The sequence below is a fragment of the Tachyglossus aculeatus genome, chromosome 6 (genome assembly GCF_015852505.1).
Source record: "Tachyglossus aculeatus isolate mTacAcu1 chromosome 6, mTacAcu1.pri, whole genome shotgun sequence".
NCBI lineage: Eukaryota > Metazoa > Chordata > Mammalia > Monotremata > Tachyglossidae > Tachyglossus > Tachyglossus aculeatus.
Window position 1 is genome coordinate 34,296,646 of NC_052071.1, and position 18,321 is coordinate 34,314,966.

An 18,321-nucleotide genomic window follows, 5' to 3' on the forward strand; every position below is an offset into this window, starting at 1 on the left:
TTCCCCTTCCCATAGTACCTGTATATATGTTTGTACAGATTTATTACTCTATTTTACTTGTACATATTTACTATTCTATCTATTTTATTTTGTTAATATGTTTTGTTTTGTTGTCTGTCTCTCCCTTCTAGACTGTGAGCCCACTGTTGGGACCGTCTCTATATGTTGCCAATTTGAACTTCCCAAGCGCTTAGTACAGTGCTCTGCACACAGTAAGCACTCAATAAATACGATTGAATGAATGAATGAATGAACACACTGGATGGAGAGGTAAAAGAGAATGAGGAGTCAAGGATAAAGTCAAGGAAACAGGGTGGATGCTGACGATGTCAACTGTGATAACAGTGTGGTAACAGTGAGGTAGAGATGAGACTGCAGGTGCCAATGGGACATTCACGGAAAGATGTCTGGCAGGCAAGAGGAAATGTGAGGGGGCAAATGGCAGGGTGTGGAGGTAGGGCTAGTGAACCATAAGAGTTGAGCTCCTGGGGAGGGAGGGAATGTTAAAGTAAGAAGGGAGGGGGCCCTAGAACAGTGCCTCAATTAAGGGGACCTAGTGAAAGAGACAAAGAAAAGCATTTACAGCTTAAAAAAAAACAGATGGAAAGATTTATGCTTGGTTTTTTGTGGAGAACATTTTCTTAGAAAAAAATTAAAGAACGTAAGAGCAACCAACAGCAAATAAAGGTGTGGTTCAAAGGCACTACATTCAGTGTCTCTGAATGAGCTACACTTTTAAGATTTACTTTGAAATAAAAAAATATTTTCAGGTTAGGAAAGATTCTTCCCATATTTTGAAATGTGATGAAAAGGCTCACTAATTTAAGCACTTTTCATACAGTCAAACTTTGTCAGTTAAGAGAACCTGCAACGAACTCAAATTTCAGGAAAATACTGTGGTCAGGCTGATGTGTTTGCAGGGCTTTTACTCTTGTTTTTAAAAAAGCAGTTACACAGTCAGCTCAGTCAACATGAATACCTACTGCATTTTTAAGTATCCCAAGGAAATCACTTCTCCTGTCTACTCAGGCTCTAGAAACATACAATTTTCATCACTCAAATGTATGAACACTTCTTTCCTACATACAGTAGGGTCTCAGTTAAAAGGAAGGGTTAGTGATTTCCCCCACATGGACTGGAAGAAGCCTGCAGGCAGTGGCCCCAGTCACCAGAAGTCCTGGCTCATCGTCAGTGGGCAGCCAGGATTACAGGTCGTCCTCGGCTGTTTGACGCCCCAGTTACCACGAATCAATCAATCGTATTTATTGAGCGCTTACTGTGTGCAGAGCACTGTACTAAGCGCTTGAATGGCACCTCTGTTTATGAATGAACCCCCCTGGTTCGACTTTACGACCCTCGCCTCATTTAGGACCCTTGCTCCACCTGGTTCCGAAGTCACTTCCTCTCAAAGTGATTTCTGCTCAGGTTTCCACTTCATTTATTCAGTCATATTTATTAAGCCCTTACTGTGTGCAGAGCACTGTACTAAGCACTTGGGAAAGTACTTCAGAGAGTTCCCTGGGTGAGTGATCTCGACCTGCCTTCCACTCTCCCGCTCCACCTCCCTGACTCCCTGAGCTCGGCCCCATCTCAACTTCCCCCTCACTCTATTTCTCTTCTTTACCTTTTTATCAGTGGTGCCGCTCCCCCTCGGAGATCAACCCAGCCACATTCCACCCTTTCATAGCTTGTGGTCCCTATGGGAATAGGGCAGCATATAAGGGGCTGATCCGAGGTGGCTACATTCCTGCCACCCTCTCCACAGCCCACCCTATCTCCCAGATTCAGCCAGCCAAGAAAGCAGCCAGGGCAACAGCGGCAGGAGCAGCGAGCTTCCTGGTGGAATCCAGCGCCAGCAGCAGTTTAAAAAAAGCTAAAAATAGAAAGAACAGAAATAGAAGGGTGCAACTTTGGGGGCTGCAGAGAGGGGCAGAAAAGCCAAGGGCTGGGAACCAATGAATGGAGGGAGCAGAGCTGAATTTGATGGGTAATTCTCATCTACCACACTAGCTATTTTTGTAAAAGCAACAAGGTAGCTCAGCGCCCCTCTTCCAGCCTCTCCCTGCTCCCTCCTCTGTCCTCTTTAAACCTTCTGATCACAGGTTTGAAAACTGTTTCCCCATTAAACTGCTGCTACGGTGGGCTACCTGCCTGCCTGCCCTCCTGCCCTCTAATCCAACCCTGCAGTCTCTCCATAGTCCTCCAGCCTTTTTTTTTTAGTTTAAAAAAAAATTAAATCAAGTATTAGGTAGTGGGAGGGGGAGCTGGGGATAGGAGGCTTCTGGAGGGTCATTAATAATAATGTTCCTCTGAAAAAATTGGCTTTCCACTTCAATAAATCAATGGTATTTATTGAGCACTTTTTGTGTGCAGAGCACTGTATGTAGCACTTGGGAGAGGCCCGAAAGACACAATCCCTGGATTCAGTTTTCAGAAGCCAATTGTGTTATAAGAGTGAGGATTTCCTGTGTGCCAGATGCCACCCCTCCGCCCCCACCACTGCTCAACCTGACTTAGGTCATCCATGATCCTTAATGCAGTTGAATTGTAAAGTCAGGACAAGAATATGTCAGAACAAATAGAAAAATGAAAAACTAAACTTCTGTATCTTATCAATAGAAAAAAATGCAAAGGAAGGACTGCTAAACAAAGCAGTATCTTTTATATTTTAGTTAGATCAAGGATGCAATTTTTCACTATCAGTTAATTGAGCAGTCCCAAAATTATGGCAGCCAAGTTCTACACAAAGAAATTCTTCAACACTAAGAAAACTAGATTCTGAAAGGTTTACCAAGGCAGCAGACATTATTTAATACCGTCTGGTCTGTGAAAAGAAGGTATATTTGGCAAGTGTCTCACTTTAAAGGTTGGTCTGACTGTCTTCGATTGATAAGATTTGAACAAGGCCTTTCAAATAAGTTAGAATAGAAAAAAAAAAATCAATCTCACTTCCCAAAACAGAATGATAAGGAGAGTCAATGGCTAACTCTTAGCCATATGAGGACTGACCAGGAATATTTAAGAAAATTAAATGGCACGTTCAAGTAAGCTATACAACAAGGGGCTGGAAAGCCCACTTTGAAACCAGATTATCTGTGCCATCCTCAAAGAGGACCAGAAGGGGAACGAAAACACTGGGCCAGCTTTGGCATCAGATGGCATCTGGGGAGGGAACAAAAGAGAGATTCTCCTTAGCGCTCTTTGTCCCACCTTTGAGGAAACTTCCAGTATGTATGAAATATAAAAGTAAATTAGACTGTGAATCCCATGTGGGACAGGGACTGTGTCTGACCTGATTAACTTGTACCTACTCCAGCATTCAAAACAGTACTTAATAAGTCCCTAACAAATAATGATAAAAATGATAATTATGTAAAAATGCACTAAATGTTACTTATGTGGTGGAATAAAAAACTACCAATAAATTCCTTTGGGAAATGAATGCTGGGCTTAAGGCTTGACAGTTGTTTTCCTACACTGGCCTGAAGATGGTAAGTGGTGTTTTTTTTTTTAAAAAAAAGGTATCTGTTAAGCGCTTACTATGTGTCAGGCACTATAATAAGTGCTGGGGTAGATGCAAACTAATCAGGATGGATACAGTCAATTTCCCATATAGAGCTCATAATCTTTATCCCCTTTATACAGATAAGGCTAACTGAGGTATAGAGAAGTGAAGTGACTTGCCCAAGGTCACCCAGCAGACAAGTGGAGAAGCTGGAACTAAAACCCAGGTACTTCTAACTCCCCCAGGCTCTATCCACTAGGCCACGCTCCTGCTTCTTTGAGGGCAGGGAACGGTGGTTTCTGGTTCTCTTGTACTCTCTCCACTCAGAAGGCCTCAATAAATGCCATTAATTGTTGACTAACTCACTTTGTGATGTCCACAAAGGTTCTTAAAAACTAAACATATATTCATTGCAATCTTTGCTCATATAGATTTAAAAAACCTTCTTTGATACTGTTATAACAAGCACCTCCAGTTGTTTTTAGATGCAAGGGGCGGGGCGGGAGAAGAAAATGTCTCCCTTAAAATCCCATGGTAATGTCAGATTGGCCAAAGTCAAAGAACAAGGTACTAGAAAGTAAAAATCCAATCTCAGCTTTGAGGCTAATTATCTTTAAGAAGCTAATCATTCTGTCACTCTGGAACTTGTTTCTATGGGAACAGAATGGTACTGGAACGCAGGTATATGCCAGTTGAAAAAACACAAGGGACTTAAGGAGCATTCCTACCTTCCCAAAATTCCTCTTTTAGAATTTCACTTCCAACCTGCTACAAATTTTGAATGAAAATTTTCACCATGCAATGACCCTAGCAAAAATTGGGGGACCCAGCAAAGGGTTGGGGGGGGGGGTGCCTCAGGGAGAAAAACACAAAATTGGAATCAGAGCCTCCACACTGTTAACAGTCCTTGACCAAATAAACACTGTTTGGTTATAAGGGACTGTGATTCCCACCCGTGTATTCCCTCCCAGCACTTAGCACAGTGCTCTGCACACAGGAAATGCTTAATACTATTACTACTACTATTGTTTTCCATTTTCTGAAGGCAGAGGTTGTTTGTATAATTAAGCCAAGGAAAGCCAGCCCACCGCATTATTTTGGAGGCTGCACTGCCCTGACCTATGCATGCATGCATGATTACATCAGGGTACTGGCTCTGGCTGAGGGTGAAAAAGCCACCGAGTCCCACACTTGAACCAGAAATCCCAGCACAAGATTAAGAATGTGGTTTAGCACTTGGGGATGGCTTGAGGTCTGCCTGGGCCCACCATCCATGACAGCCTATAAACAGTTCTACCTTTGGGGGCAAGGGACTCCCCAAACTAGGAGCCATCTCCCCACAGAGCAGAGCCCCTCCTCTTTCCCCACTTGCCAGATTTCCCGAAGTTTCCCTGCCATGACTCCTCCTGGGTCCAGTCAAGTCCCAAGAAGGCCCTGGAACCAAACTAACACTCCGCGTATCCAGGAAACGGGCAGATACAACCAAATTTGGTCGAGACCAGGCCTGGGCCACTAGCTACCTGGCTGGATTTGGGGAGAGTTCACCCCCGGATAGGATCGAACATTTCCCTTCATTTCTCTTGCCCCCGTTCCAGTAAAGGCAGTGGGTTCAGGACAGTGTGAGTCCATAGCACTGCCACTATTGTGGCTTCTCCCTGGGCTGCTGAATCTACCCATGCATTTGTAACAATGACCTCTCTCACCAGAAGGGTGGCTGAGGGTTCCTTAGAGCTGGGCCTGGATGCAAAGGTCCTAAAGGTTCAGCTTGGACCAGGTCTTGAACTGAAGCCAGATCCCAACATAAAAACCCAGCCCAAGGAGGGCTCGATGGACTCATCAGAAATTCAATCCTGAAGTCAGCCAGGCCCAAACCAAACCCAAATCAAACCTAACCCCTGCTATTTAAGCACTAATATATGCATAACTTCTCCTTCTTGTTCCTCTCTGGAAATTGTGTCCGCCCACCCGTGCTAGATTGGAGATGTCCTTGAAGATAGGAACTACTGTACTGTACTCTCCTAAATGCTTACTACAGGACTCTGCTTATGATAGGCATTCAATAAATACTACTGTATTTATGTCCGCCCACCCCTGCTAGATTGGAGATGTCCTTGAAGACAGGAACTACTGTACTGTACTCTCCTAAATGCTTACTACAGAGCTCTGCTTATGGTAGGTATTCAATAAATACTACTGACTGATCCCAAAGTGTACCCTGGGGTTCAAAAATATGGGGGAATTCTGGGGAGTTCTTCGGGGGCAGCTTCCACTAAACACAGCGTTACTCCTGTACCTCTGAAAGTTGATAACACTGTGATCTCGGAGACTGAGCAGGGTCATTATCTCCACTAAATGGAAAGGGAGAGGGGAGGAAGGGAGCACAGCCCAGTGAACTGGAAGTGCTAGGGAAAAGGCCGGGCCCTGCCTCTCACTCCACCGCAAGACTCAGTTGGGATTGTGGTCCCATCCTGGAATTGAAACTGGGGCCAACCCTCAAGGCCAGTAGAGGTAAGAGCTGTTCCGATGTAGCACTCGAGCTGGATCCAACTGCTGGCTACTTGGATCCTGCAAAGTCAGTCAGATTTAGTCCTTGGGCTCAGTTTCCCTGATGTTTGGCATTACCTTTTTTTACAACATTGGAAGAAATACCATCAGACTTGCATAACAAATGTTTATAGTAAAAACATATGTTACCTTTAAATATGATCCATAGTATTTTGTTACATACGGACTATCACACTGACTTAAAACAGTTATTTCTTGTTGAATATCTTCTATCTCATCTTCTGCTTCCTCAAGGTCTATGATTTTTATAGCAACCACTTGCTGTGTCCGATTATCAATTCCTTTAAAAACTTCTCCAAAGGAGCCTTTTCCAATACGTTCCAATTTTGTGAAGAGTTCTTCCGGGTCAGCTCTATGATTCTGAAAACAGAAAGAAGAAGAAAAAAAAAACACAAAACACCTAAATATGGTGGATCGCAATTTTCAAAAATGAAAAGAAAAAAATGATCTGAAACAAAAGCACAGCTGCAGTAAAAACAATTTGCTCACAGACAGTCACCTTATTCTACCCCTTTGTGCATCAACATTTATTTGAACTGAACTTTCTAGGCACCCCAGAAACTAGCTCTATGCATGCATGATTTTTATATGTACAAGAATCCTACAGCTAATTTCCGGGATGCCTAGAAAATTCAGTTCACTTTACTTCCGTGGTAACCAACTTACTGGGAAAGATCCTCCCAGGAGCCAGAAACCAGCTGCCTTGCAGGCTCTTGACCAGCCCAGAGGCTTACAAGATTCCATACTACTAGGGCTGCTGTTGTTGCTACCAGGCTTTCGGAAAAGGGGCCTTTCTACTCATTCAGTTTACACTTTCTGTCCCACTTTTTCAAACATAGGAAACCCTCCAACTCAAACAGAAACTCCTCACTTTGGGCTTTAAACAGCTCCCTCCCTCCTACCTAAGCGTGCTGATTTCCAACTACACTGCAACCCACACGGCTTCTGTACCTTGATCTCCTCTACTCTGCCAATCCCTCATCTATGAACTCCTTTCCCCCTTTATATCCAACAGTCCACCATTCTCCTCACCTTCAAAGCTCTCCTAAAACCGCATCTCCTCAAAAGGCCCATTATTTCCCCTATCGATCCTCCCCTTTGCTTCGACCATGATCTTGGCTGTGTACCCCTTAAGCACTCTGACACTCTCCTCAGCCCCACAATGCTCATAATCATAATAATAATTTTGGTACTTGTTAAGCGCTTATGTGCCAAGCACTGTATTAAGTGCTGGGGTAGACAAAGATACCTCTGTATATATTCTTATACTCAATTTCCCCTCTCCCTAATTTAACATGCCTCCTCCTGCAGGCTGTAAGCTCCTTATGGACAGGGATCATGTCTACCAACTTTGTTGTATTGAAGTTTTCCAAGTGCTCTGCACTCAAATACCACTGACTGACTGAAACCAGTTTCCCTTAATAAAACCACATAAATGCATTTCTTTAAATGCTAGAAGAGCTACTCCTACAGCTGAATGGAGGACCAGGTCCAGAACTCAAATCTCCGGGCCATTTGACAATAGGATTTGATTATTAGAGTATGAGCCCTCTCCTGTCGTCGTCCCCCCACCCAACCGGCCCCACATCACCACCCCACCACTTTTCAGACTGGGAAGCAGATGAGAAGGTGGTACCCTGCCTCCATCAGCCCAGAGAGTTTAGGGCTCTAGGCTCAATTTGGGCCTCTGCTCCCAAGATCAGGGAACTGACACAAGGCTGTTATGTGCAAAGAAGTTCAAACAGCTCAGACATCACCTCCCTATCTTCCCTCGGGGAAGTGGCCTGAGATGGTGGCTCAGAACCTGTTCCAGTCACACAAGCCTGGCACAGATTAATATGATTTTCACAACGATTTTGAGGAAAACTACTAAACTTTACTTATGTGATTTTAACTAAGCTAAATTTATGAAAGGGGATAGGAAAGGAAAGAAAAGGAGCCTGAAATTCTGCTCCTCTAGCCATTGCACTCTATTGATTTGTGGTTTTTTTAATTTTGTCTATTTGTCCTTGTCTACTTTCTTGTTGTAATATTTCATTATTTCATCGCCCCTTACATATCTGTCACAAATCCCCTATCCTCACTTATATCCGCAGACTGCCAACCCTTTCTGGACCAGAGACCCTGTCTAATCCCCACTTGTGTATTCTTTCCCAGCACAGTGCTTGGCACATAGTAGGTGTTTAATAAAAATATTACTACTACAACACTTGAGAACTGTCCTACACAAAAACAGTGTCAAGAAATCAAAGCCAGTAAAAAGTTTCTGAGGGATTTATGCTTTATTAATGCAGTTTTAATCACCCACTACCCAAATTAACCATATCTTACTTCTCAAGTCAAAGAAAACTGAAGATCCTAGAACAAAGAAAAATTTGGCATAAAAGTTTCTTTTCTCTTCTGTGCCTAGCCTGATGGATTCTTTGTCTGAACTTGCTAAAAGATAAATGCATCTTCTACTAAATGTTCCAAAATACAAGTACAGTGCTCTGTCCACAGTAAGTACTCATGAAATGCTGTTGATGATAATTTAAGGACAATACTTTCCAAAGTAAGAAAATGAAAGAATGAACTCAGTTATTTTACTGCACCAAAATAAACCCAATCCTGGATTTGAGATTAAGTTCTAAAGCCACATAGCCTCTCCCTGTCACATAACTCTTTGGGTGTCATCTACCTGGCTATTGTCATCTTACAAGATTTCCTGAAAGAGTGGCAGGAATGGGGATTGGTGGGGGAAGCAGGGGAAAAGAGAAGGAAAAGGAAGCCCTAAGGGGTTACTTGCAATTTGGTACTGATTTTAAGGGAATCCTATATTTTCTACTTGTAAAAATACTACAAACTTAATTTAGTTTTAGAGCATTCCAGTAGATATGATTCTACCCTGTATAAATGCTTCATTTGCCAAGTGACAAATAACGAGACCGAAACATAAAACTACCAATTTGAAGAGAATGGGGTGGGGGCCAAAAATTCATTCTCATTAAATACTGAGCTCGTAGCACGAGGGAACAACAAAGAATGGCATGGAGCTCCTGTTTCTCCTAGATCAGAAAAGTGAATCTAGCCTAAATCAATCAACAATGAAGTTGGGAGATGCAATCCCCACCCCCAAGGAGTTTACAGTCTACAGATCAACAACACTTATCATAAAAGTTGAACATGAACTACCTGAATTAAAGGAGCCTAAAATTTCCCATAAACTAAATCCAGAGAAGAAAAACACAGCTGTAAAAGTGATACAGTTTGAATTTGGAGGACAAGAATTCACAGTGCTGTTACAACCTTTAAAGATGAGTGATTGCTCAGGTCTTTTAGTAGGAACAAGCTAAAATGTCTAGAGAGTTTTCCCATAACACAAAGCTGCATACTCCATCATGTTAAAGAAAACTCACACTTTAGTACTAACCCTGCAACCCATACCACACTTTTATACTCCAGCCCCACAGCACTTCTATAAATATCCTTATGTTCTATTTCCCTCCCTGTAATTTATTTTAATACTGGTCTCCCCCTGTAGACTGTAAGCTTCTCGTGGGAAGGGAATCATGCCTTCCAACTCTATCGTGTTGTAGTTCCCCAAAGTCTTAATAGAGTGCTCTCCACACAGTTAAAGGCTCAAGAAATGCCAGTGATTAACTGATTTACTTCCAGACAAATGTTTTGGGAAAAACGTTCCCTAGTTCTGGGGTCACATTCTAGGTGCATTACCGCAGAACTGACTGGTGCTTGTCATCAATTCCTGGGATCTGCACTCTTCCAAACACATGCCAAAAAGGCATCCTACTGGTAATCACAAGAAGAGGCAAAAGTCTGAAAAAAGAAACTCTGTTTTTTTTTTTTTTATCAGGTTTGAATTGTCCTCTTTCTCTAAATGTGGCCTTTGCAAATGGGACTCGAGAACATTAAAGACTGAACTGTGAGAAGTTTTACGTTCTGCTGGCACCCAGCCCTTGGATATCAATCAATCATACTTACTGAGTACTTTCTGTGGGCAGAGCCCTGTACCAAGAGCTTAGGAGAGTGCCCCAGGACAGAATTGGTCAAGATACATTTCTTGTCCACAATGAGATTACAGTGTAGAGGAGGAGACAGGCATTAAGATAATTAAATTACAGATATGTACACAAGTGCTGTAGGACTGAGGGAAGAGTGAATAAAAGGTGCAAATCCAAGTCCAAAGTTGATACAGAAGGGAGTAGGAGAAGAGGAAATGAGGGTTTATAAAGGGAAGGCCTCTTGGAGGAGATGCACTTTTAATAAACTTTAAAAGTGGGGAGAATGATGGTCTATCGGATATGAAGGGGGAGGGAATTCCAAGCAAGAGGCAGGACGTGGGTGGGAGGTCAGCAGCAAGATACATGAGATCGGGTTGGAGGGATGTAGGCTGGTGTTAGAGTGAAGTGTGTGGGCTGGGCTATAGTGGGAAATCAGAGAAATAAGGGGGGAGGGAGTGAGGAGACTGAGTGTTTTAAAGGAGTTTCTGTTTGTTGTGGAGGTGGATAGGCAACAACTGGAGGTTCCTGAGGAGTGGGGAAACAAGGACTGCTTCAGCAAATATCTTTCTTAAGTTGCACGCAAGGCATAACTGTAAGAATTTTCATATGCTATGTCAACAAAGTACTCTTCTAAAATACCTGATCTGCTGTACATTAGGTTTTTATTCAGATCAAGACTCACCTCCATGCCTCACAAAACTGACAAGGCAACTTGGTACCTGTTAATCAACTACTCGCCTTTCTTCAACTTCTAAAGAGTTTGGAGACGGGCACTAAGCAGTCTCATTCAAAAGGCCTCCATCTGTTTCTACTAACAAATGAACTCCCAAACTACTAATTCTCTATACATAATAATAGGTCATTGTTTACACTTTACAGTACCAGACACGTATCCAAAGGGTTGCAGTAACTGTGGCTTGCAAAGGCGAAGAAAAGATTTTTTATCCTATATACAATTCATTTTGTCTATTCTGTCCATTCCTAGAATCTGGGAAGGGTCCCACATTTCCTAGTCGAAGGGAGCAAAGAGTAGGTATAAGAAACATTTTGAATTAATCTCAAATTGATTCCAAGAAATATATCTCCAAATGGATGAGCCAACGTAAATGCTTAGGATGCGAAGACAAAACTCTTTTCAAGCTAAAGGGCAGAGTTACTTGAAGTTAGACCAATTAAAGGCTACAGTTTTCACTAATGATTTTCTAAGAGCAAATGTGAGATGCTCTTAAGGCAATATACTCTTAAACCTGAAACAGTAGTCCCTTCTACTTCCCCAAAGTTCCCTTCAACAGATTACACAGGTTCAGTGGTGGGCAGGCCTCAAGAAATGAAAAACCACAAACCAAAACCACAATATGGCAGAAAATTGCAGACAAAGAAAAGCCCTTTAAGCAGAGCAGGGAATGGGGGATCCCAGGTGAGGATGGGGGAGTAGGTCCAGGCAGGGAGGAGAGGGGGATGACAGCAAACGTAAGACAGCAGGGGTCAGGGGTCACCCCTCTCCAAGGCCTGGGCCCACTCGGACGGGGGGTGCCGCCGCCACTATTTGAGTGTCCAAACTGAGGCCTGCTGATGAACTGACGAGGCCCATGGGTACAAACCATATGTGACTCACAAGCCACAGTTGGGCCACCACAGCTCAAGCCTAGCCAGTGACTGCTGCTATTCTATTTTCAAGAATTCCCATTGAGAGAGAGAGAGAGATAGAGAGTGCAGTTCACATTGATTCCTTCCTCTCAACCTGAAAGATGGCCTTATGCGCTGGGAGAAATACTTGGGAGAAATACAGAGTGTGAGTTGGGGGGTGTAATAGAAGAGGGTAGGTAGGTAAGGGGGAGAAAACAGCATAACTGTAAGAATTTCCATATGCTATGTCAACAAAGTACTCTTCTAAAATACCTGATCTGCTGTACATTAGGTTTTATTCAGATCCTTCTGAAGGCCTTAAAACCAACAGTCAGGGGTTTTTCTGTTTGATATGAAGATGAAAGGAGGTTTTCAAGGAGTGTTAAAGACAGCATCCCTAACCTCAACAAGCCTATAATCTAAAGAGGGAGACAGAACAAAATGATTTGAACTGAAGGCTTTTGAGGTGCTAGAGTTATGTGCTAAATAATGCTTTACAAAAATGACTCAGGTAGAAAGAATAGACTGGAGCAGAGAGGCCAGTGACAGAAGACTGGTGAGCAGGCTGATACAGTCAACTGTATTTATGTAATTGTAGTACAGTGTTCTGCACACAGTAAGTGCGCAATAAATACAACTGAATGAATGAATGAATTTAGTCTAGCTAGTCAATAAGATGAACACCCAGACCACAGCAGAGACCGCTTGAATGAAAGAAAGAGGTGGACATGGAAAATGTGATGGATGAAAAAAGCCAGCAGAATTTAGCAACTGACTGGGCGAGTGAAAGAGGCGTGAAGACCTCTAATAAGAATGCAAGCTTTAGAGACAGGGAAGATGGTGGTGGTAACTGTGATAAGAATGTTGGGCAGAGCAGCAGATTTGGGAAGGTAGATGAAGAGTTCAGTTTTGGACATATTGAGCTTAAGGTGCTGGTGGGCCATCCATGTGGAAAAGATTTGCAGGCATACTGAAATGTGAGGTTGCAGATGATGGTGAGAGGATGGGGCTATGACGATAAATCTGGGAGTCATCTGCACAGAGGTGGTAGCTAAAGCCATGAGAGCAGAAAAGCTCCCTGAGGGAGGGTGTGTAAAGAGAGACTTGAGGGCCACCCACAGTTTTGGGGAAGAGGAGTCGGGGAAGACTGAGAAGGAGCAGTCAGAGAGCTAAGGGAAGAACCAGAAGCGAGCTGGGTCGGTAACACCTTGGTTTTACCTTGTTTCCAGTAGAAGAGCAGCCAATAGTGTTAAAAGTAGATGAGCTGTCAAGGAGGATTACAATAGATGGGAGTCCTCAAAGTGGGGTACACACCACACGACTTTGTTTTAATTCAATTTTATCTGTCTTTCAAAGACAAAGTATTCTCTTTTTAGGCATATGAACATTTGTAACCTTCCCACTTTCTATTAAACAACTGTAATCAAAAAATCCTTGGTACAACCTTCCTAGCTATAATCTTACTGCTGTTCCTTGTGGTTGTATTCTTTTGTGAGATTTGATGAGTGCAAAAAGTTCTCTACAGATAAATAAGGACTGTAAATTCAGATACTCAGTTAAATCAATGTCATGGCTGGACCATTCCAGACACCCTGCCCATGTGCAACTGAAAGAATTCCAGTTGCACAAATACTAGTAAGGAGGGAGGAATTTAAGCAGTTACCACTGATTGTTCCCAAATAGCCATATTAAAAAAAGGCTCATCTTGTTTGAGAAAGGAAATCAAAATTAATAAAGTAGTATTTCTTACCTTAACCAGTGTCTATTCACTTCAAAAAATTTCTTTAACTACAAATACTTCAAACAGGTCAAATAGCTGTTTTTCAAAAGAATTTTGGAAGTGTGGATTCAAAACACCTTTCAGTGTTTTTGAAAAAGGTTTCAACTTTAAGCAAGCCTGAAAAATGTATTTCTGTAATTTTAAGAGAGAACTAATTATTGGTAAATTGCTACCACAAGGATGGGGGAAAAAGGCTAACAAGTACCTGAGGAACACATGGCTGCTTGGCCTAGTGGACAGGGCACAGGCCTGGGCATCTGAAAGACCTGGGTTCTAATCCTAACGCTGCCATTTGTCTGCTATGTGACCTTGAGCAAGTCGCTTCACTTCTCTGTGCCTCAGTTACCTCATCTGTAAAATGGGGATTAAGACTGTGAGTCCCAAGTGGGACAGAGACTGTATCCAGCCCAATTTGCTTCTATCTACTCCAGTGCTTCTTACAGTGCCTGACACATAGTAAGTGCATACATACAACATTATCATTATTATTATTATTATAAGCAAATCTTAACCCCTTCCCCACCATGGTTACTGACATTGACAAACCTTATTGAATTATCCTCCATAGGCCCTCTAATTTTTGCAAACTTCAGCCCAGAGAAATAAAAAAAATATAATTCAGGCATGTTGCTCATGTTGCTGCAGTGTTTTGAAGATGAGGAAAAAAACTGGATGTACTTAAGGAGCATTTTCTTTTTCAAAACAAATCCAAGGAAGCTTTAAAGCTCCTGATAAGGTAATAGATGGGAATGGAAAGAGTAAAAAGCCAAGAATCACTGAAACAACTCAGACATCCCTTTCAAAATGAATCCCTGGAGTATGCAAGACTAGGGGGCAATTGATTTGCCTGGGATGAGCGTTGGAAAGATGCTCGTTTATTATATTTTAAGCCCGTATTTTTTGGTAGGCTGGTAAAATTCTTGTAGTTTCAAAACTGATTTTATACTCTCAAAAGCATACAACTACACTTTTGCACGTCAAACAATGAAAAAAAGTATCTTCTAGAAGTCAGTGGGGAAGTCAGTATTTCAGGTAAAGTAACTTTACAGTTACACATCCTTTTCCTGCTTGCACTGATGTTATCTAGTCAACTTTAAGCCCCGGCCCAACCACGACTCCAGGAACCCTGAAGCCTCCATTCAGCTAACTTATAAGCGAAACAGCTCCCTAAACTCCTTAACTAATCGACTGACTGATTCAGCCATTTGAACCAGAAAAGTTGCCACTGGTTTAATACGGGATGTGCAGGAGTCCAGAAAGCTATAAACAGAAGCAGAATGGCACAATGGCTACAGCATAGATCTGGGTTATGGATTCTAATCACAGCTCCACCGCTTGTCTGCTGTGTGGCCTTGGGCAAGTCACTTCTCTGTGCCTTAGTCACCTCATCTGTAAAATGGGGATTAAGACTGTGAGCCCAATGCAGGGCAGGGACTGTGTCCAACTCAATTTGCTTGTACCTGTCCCAGCACTTAGTACAGTGCCTGGCACATAGTAAGTGCTTAACAAATACTATTATTATCATTACCATTATTATTATTAAGGGCAGAGAAGTGTAACAGGGGAATGTTGAAATTGTTAATTCCCACCACTTGCCTGGTTCTGTCCAAGGCCTTGGGTTTGTATCAGGCCCAGGGTTTTTGCATATTGGTTTTTTGCCTTTCAAGGCAAGGAGGCATCTCAGGTGCACTTGTCTCAGGATGCCCCTAGGCTGGATGAATCCTATGACTCAGTTCTGTGCCGGATGAATAGACCCAGGTCGATCTATCACTGGTATCTGTGTACTTACTGTGGGTACAGCACTGTGCTCAGAGCTTCGTGGAGTATCTAACTGTTGGCAGCCCCAATCCCAGCCTACAAGGAGCTTACCTATGTGGAAAATATCACATAGTTACAGTCCTCTAGATGCTACAGTCCTCTAGACTGAAAGCTTACTGTGGACAGGAATGTGTCTGTTTATTTTTATACTGTACTGTCCCCAGAGTTTAGTACAGTGCTCTGCACACACTAAGTGCTCAATAAATTCAATTAAAGGAACACATAGTGGTGCCTGCCACTCCTGTTGCTCCCCGGGTTCTACTGTAGTCACACTATGGCTTTGATCAAGACCACAGAGGGCCTGAAAGATGTAGTTTGGGGCTGCCCAGAGGTTCCAAAGCCCACAGCCCTCGAAGAGTCCTGAAGAGCTACCTGAATCCCCTGGATTGATTTTCCTCTCCCTGGGATCCGGACACTCATGGTAACTCCGGGCTGGCCTGGAGCCCATGTAGGATGACAGTTGACTGGAGCAGACTCTCCCCTCCTGGAACCCAAGGGGCTAGTGAACCTTGGAAATTTAGAGGGTAAAATGGTTGTTCAACTTGCTGCACTTTAGCTTCACGTCCATCAGCACGCAGGTGGAACTCAGGTGCAGTGGCTCTTTAAGCCACAGCAAATGATAAAGCCAAGATCATTTGTGCTTTGAGGGATTCAAAGTTCCTCCGCTGGTACTGGATCGACACTGAGGAATACTGTTTGTCTGTGCTAATCCAAGCAAGCAAAGTAGCATGTGAAATGGCCACCATGACTGGACCGAGTCAAACAGATGCTGGCCTCACCACTATATTTAGCCCAGAAGCACGGGACATTGAATGCTTGGGCTCAGGAAGGACTCCTAGCCACTCGATACTTAGTGTTGATAGTGATACCGATTTTTCGCTTTTGATAGTAGTTTCGCCTGCCATAGAAGATGTCCATCTAATTTTACTTTTATTAGCAGAGGAAGGAAGTTTTTGGCAGAGGTATGGATTTAAACAACCCAATTTTTAAAGCCAACATACAGAAAAAAAATAAGCTGAGAGGAGAATATGCTGACTGCCACCTATCTTGAACTATAAACTGCAACCAGTCTAAGCATCAGTTGTAAAACACTTCCTGAAACCACATGAATTCCTAGCATGGTTCATTGTTTACTGCAACAGGAGAAAAGATTGCATCAAACAGGTCTTTTCACAAACTGTGGACCTCAAAGTGAAGGATATTCAGGTGACAGATGAAGTCATCTCTTATAGTGTGTCCATTGAACACATGAAGATGCAGGTGAATCGTGAAGCAGCATGGCAGAGTTTCAAAAGCACTTTTTGCATGGCGCTTTGCATTGTAAACTCTCAGCATGCAAAAGTAGGGCATTTAACATTACATCATTTGAACTACTGAGGACAACAGAAATAGCATAGGATTTGGTGCCCGACCTGGGGAAAACATGCCCTTCCCCATCCCACCACCTGGTACAGGATGTCTCAGTCCAACTTTATCCCCTCTTAAAAGTGAACCCCAAAGTCCAAGTGGGACCCATAGGGGTTCTTAAAGACTCAAAATAACGAGGAATGGATTTACTGGGTTTGTTTCATTGCCATTCAGGGGCAATCAACCCTGAATCAGCATTAAATCGACAGCTCAACAGTGCCAAAATCATGATGGATTTAAGTGTTTACATGGTCAGACTTTGAAATGAGGAAGAGTAAAGTAGGCAAAAGCTGGGGAATGCCTAAGGTATTGTTGGCAGAGATAACGGTTCCTGACAACCACCTAGGGTGCCTCACAAGGTGGAAAGGCTCAGCGGGAATCCTGCACATACCTAGCTAACACCGGCAGCAGAGATCCCTGCCCCAGCATTGGCCCTGCGCTGTGGTCACTTTGGCTGTGAATGCGTTTAGTACCCCAAAATCTTGCCTGACTTAGCAACATGTTTGCTGTACTTCTGTAGGTCTACTCAAGTGCTGCCCGCCTTGCCCCAGTGAGAACATGGCAGGAAGGGGTGAGAGACGGCATGGGAGGTACTGCACAAACCACCAACACGGTATTCAATTCCTCTGTACAGGCTCTCAGTCCCAAAATGAGCCCTAGACCGAGGTGCATTCGTCATTTGCACTGCCATCCATGGAAAAAGTTCAAAAAAATTCCAATGAAATTTTGGAGATTTAACCCTAAATTTTAAACCCTAAAGATCCATATCCAAAGAACTAACCCTGAGCAAGATCAGGCTGCCAGGGCCTGCCTAATCTGAACCTGCAGTCTTGGGCTGAGACAGAACCGCCTACAAAATACACAAAACGTGTTGCCTGGCAAGCAGTGAATTTGGGATTTTGGAGGACGCCTAGATTTCCATGACTTTATACTATGGATTTTGCCCAGACGCCAGTTTGTGGGGGGAGAAATCCAGGAAAAAAAATCCAATAATATGGTCAGCCCATTTCTCTGACCCCTCTAATCTCTCCTCTACCCACTACGGATAATGAAGAAAAGATAACCCCTGACCTGGGCAGCAGGGATCCATGATTTGTCCTGCTCTTTGAATGCTCAAATATTTCAGCCTATGGACGGCATTGACAAAAAACAAACATCACACACACACACACACAAAAAAAAAATTTAGCCCTTTCATACATTTGGAATTAGGATATTACATAGGATATTATCCCCTACCCCACTGTACCTATATATCTTAAATCCACTGAATCCATTTTGTAGGTGTGAAGATGGTAGAAACACCAAGACTTTTCTTTCAGTGAGATGAAAATCTAAACTGGGGTGCTCTATAGACGTCAATAGTATTTATTGGGTGCTTACTGTGATAGAAACTCCCAACACCTGGTGGCTCCCTTCTTCTGGAGAACTTAATAATAAATAATAATTGTGGTGTGTGTGTGTTAAGCGCTCACTATATTCAAAGCACTGTACTAAGCACTGGGATAGGTGATCATCAGGTCCCTCTTGGGGCTCACATTCCAAGTAGGAATCCCCATTTTGCAGGTGAGGGGACTGAGGCCCAGAGAGGCTTAGTGACTTGCCCAAGGTCACACAACAGA

The 18,321-nt window shown here is 43.0% G+C and overlaps 1 protein-coding gene across 2 annotated transcripts in view; it reads right to left on the bottom strand.

Annotated features, from left to right (window-relative positions):
* STK26 (serine/threonine kinase 26) overlaps nucleotides 1–18,321 on the bottom strand; it is a 78,174-nt gene that overhangs the window by 20,019 nt on the left and 39,834 nt on the right. For both annotated transcript variants that reach the window (XM_038747857.1, XM_038747858.1), the window contains exon 2: nucleotides 6,200–6,430. In XM_038747857.1, the coding sequence (XP_038603785.1) occupies nucleotides 6,200–6,430 (231 nt within the window). The remainder of the gene's footprint in view (nucleotides 1–6,199; nucleotides 6,431–18,321) is intronic.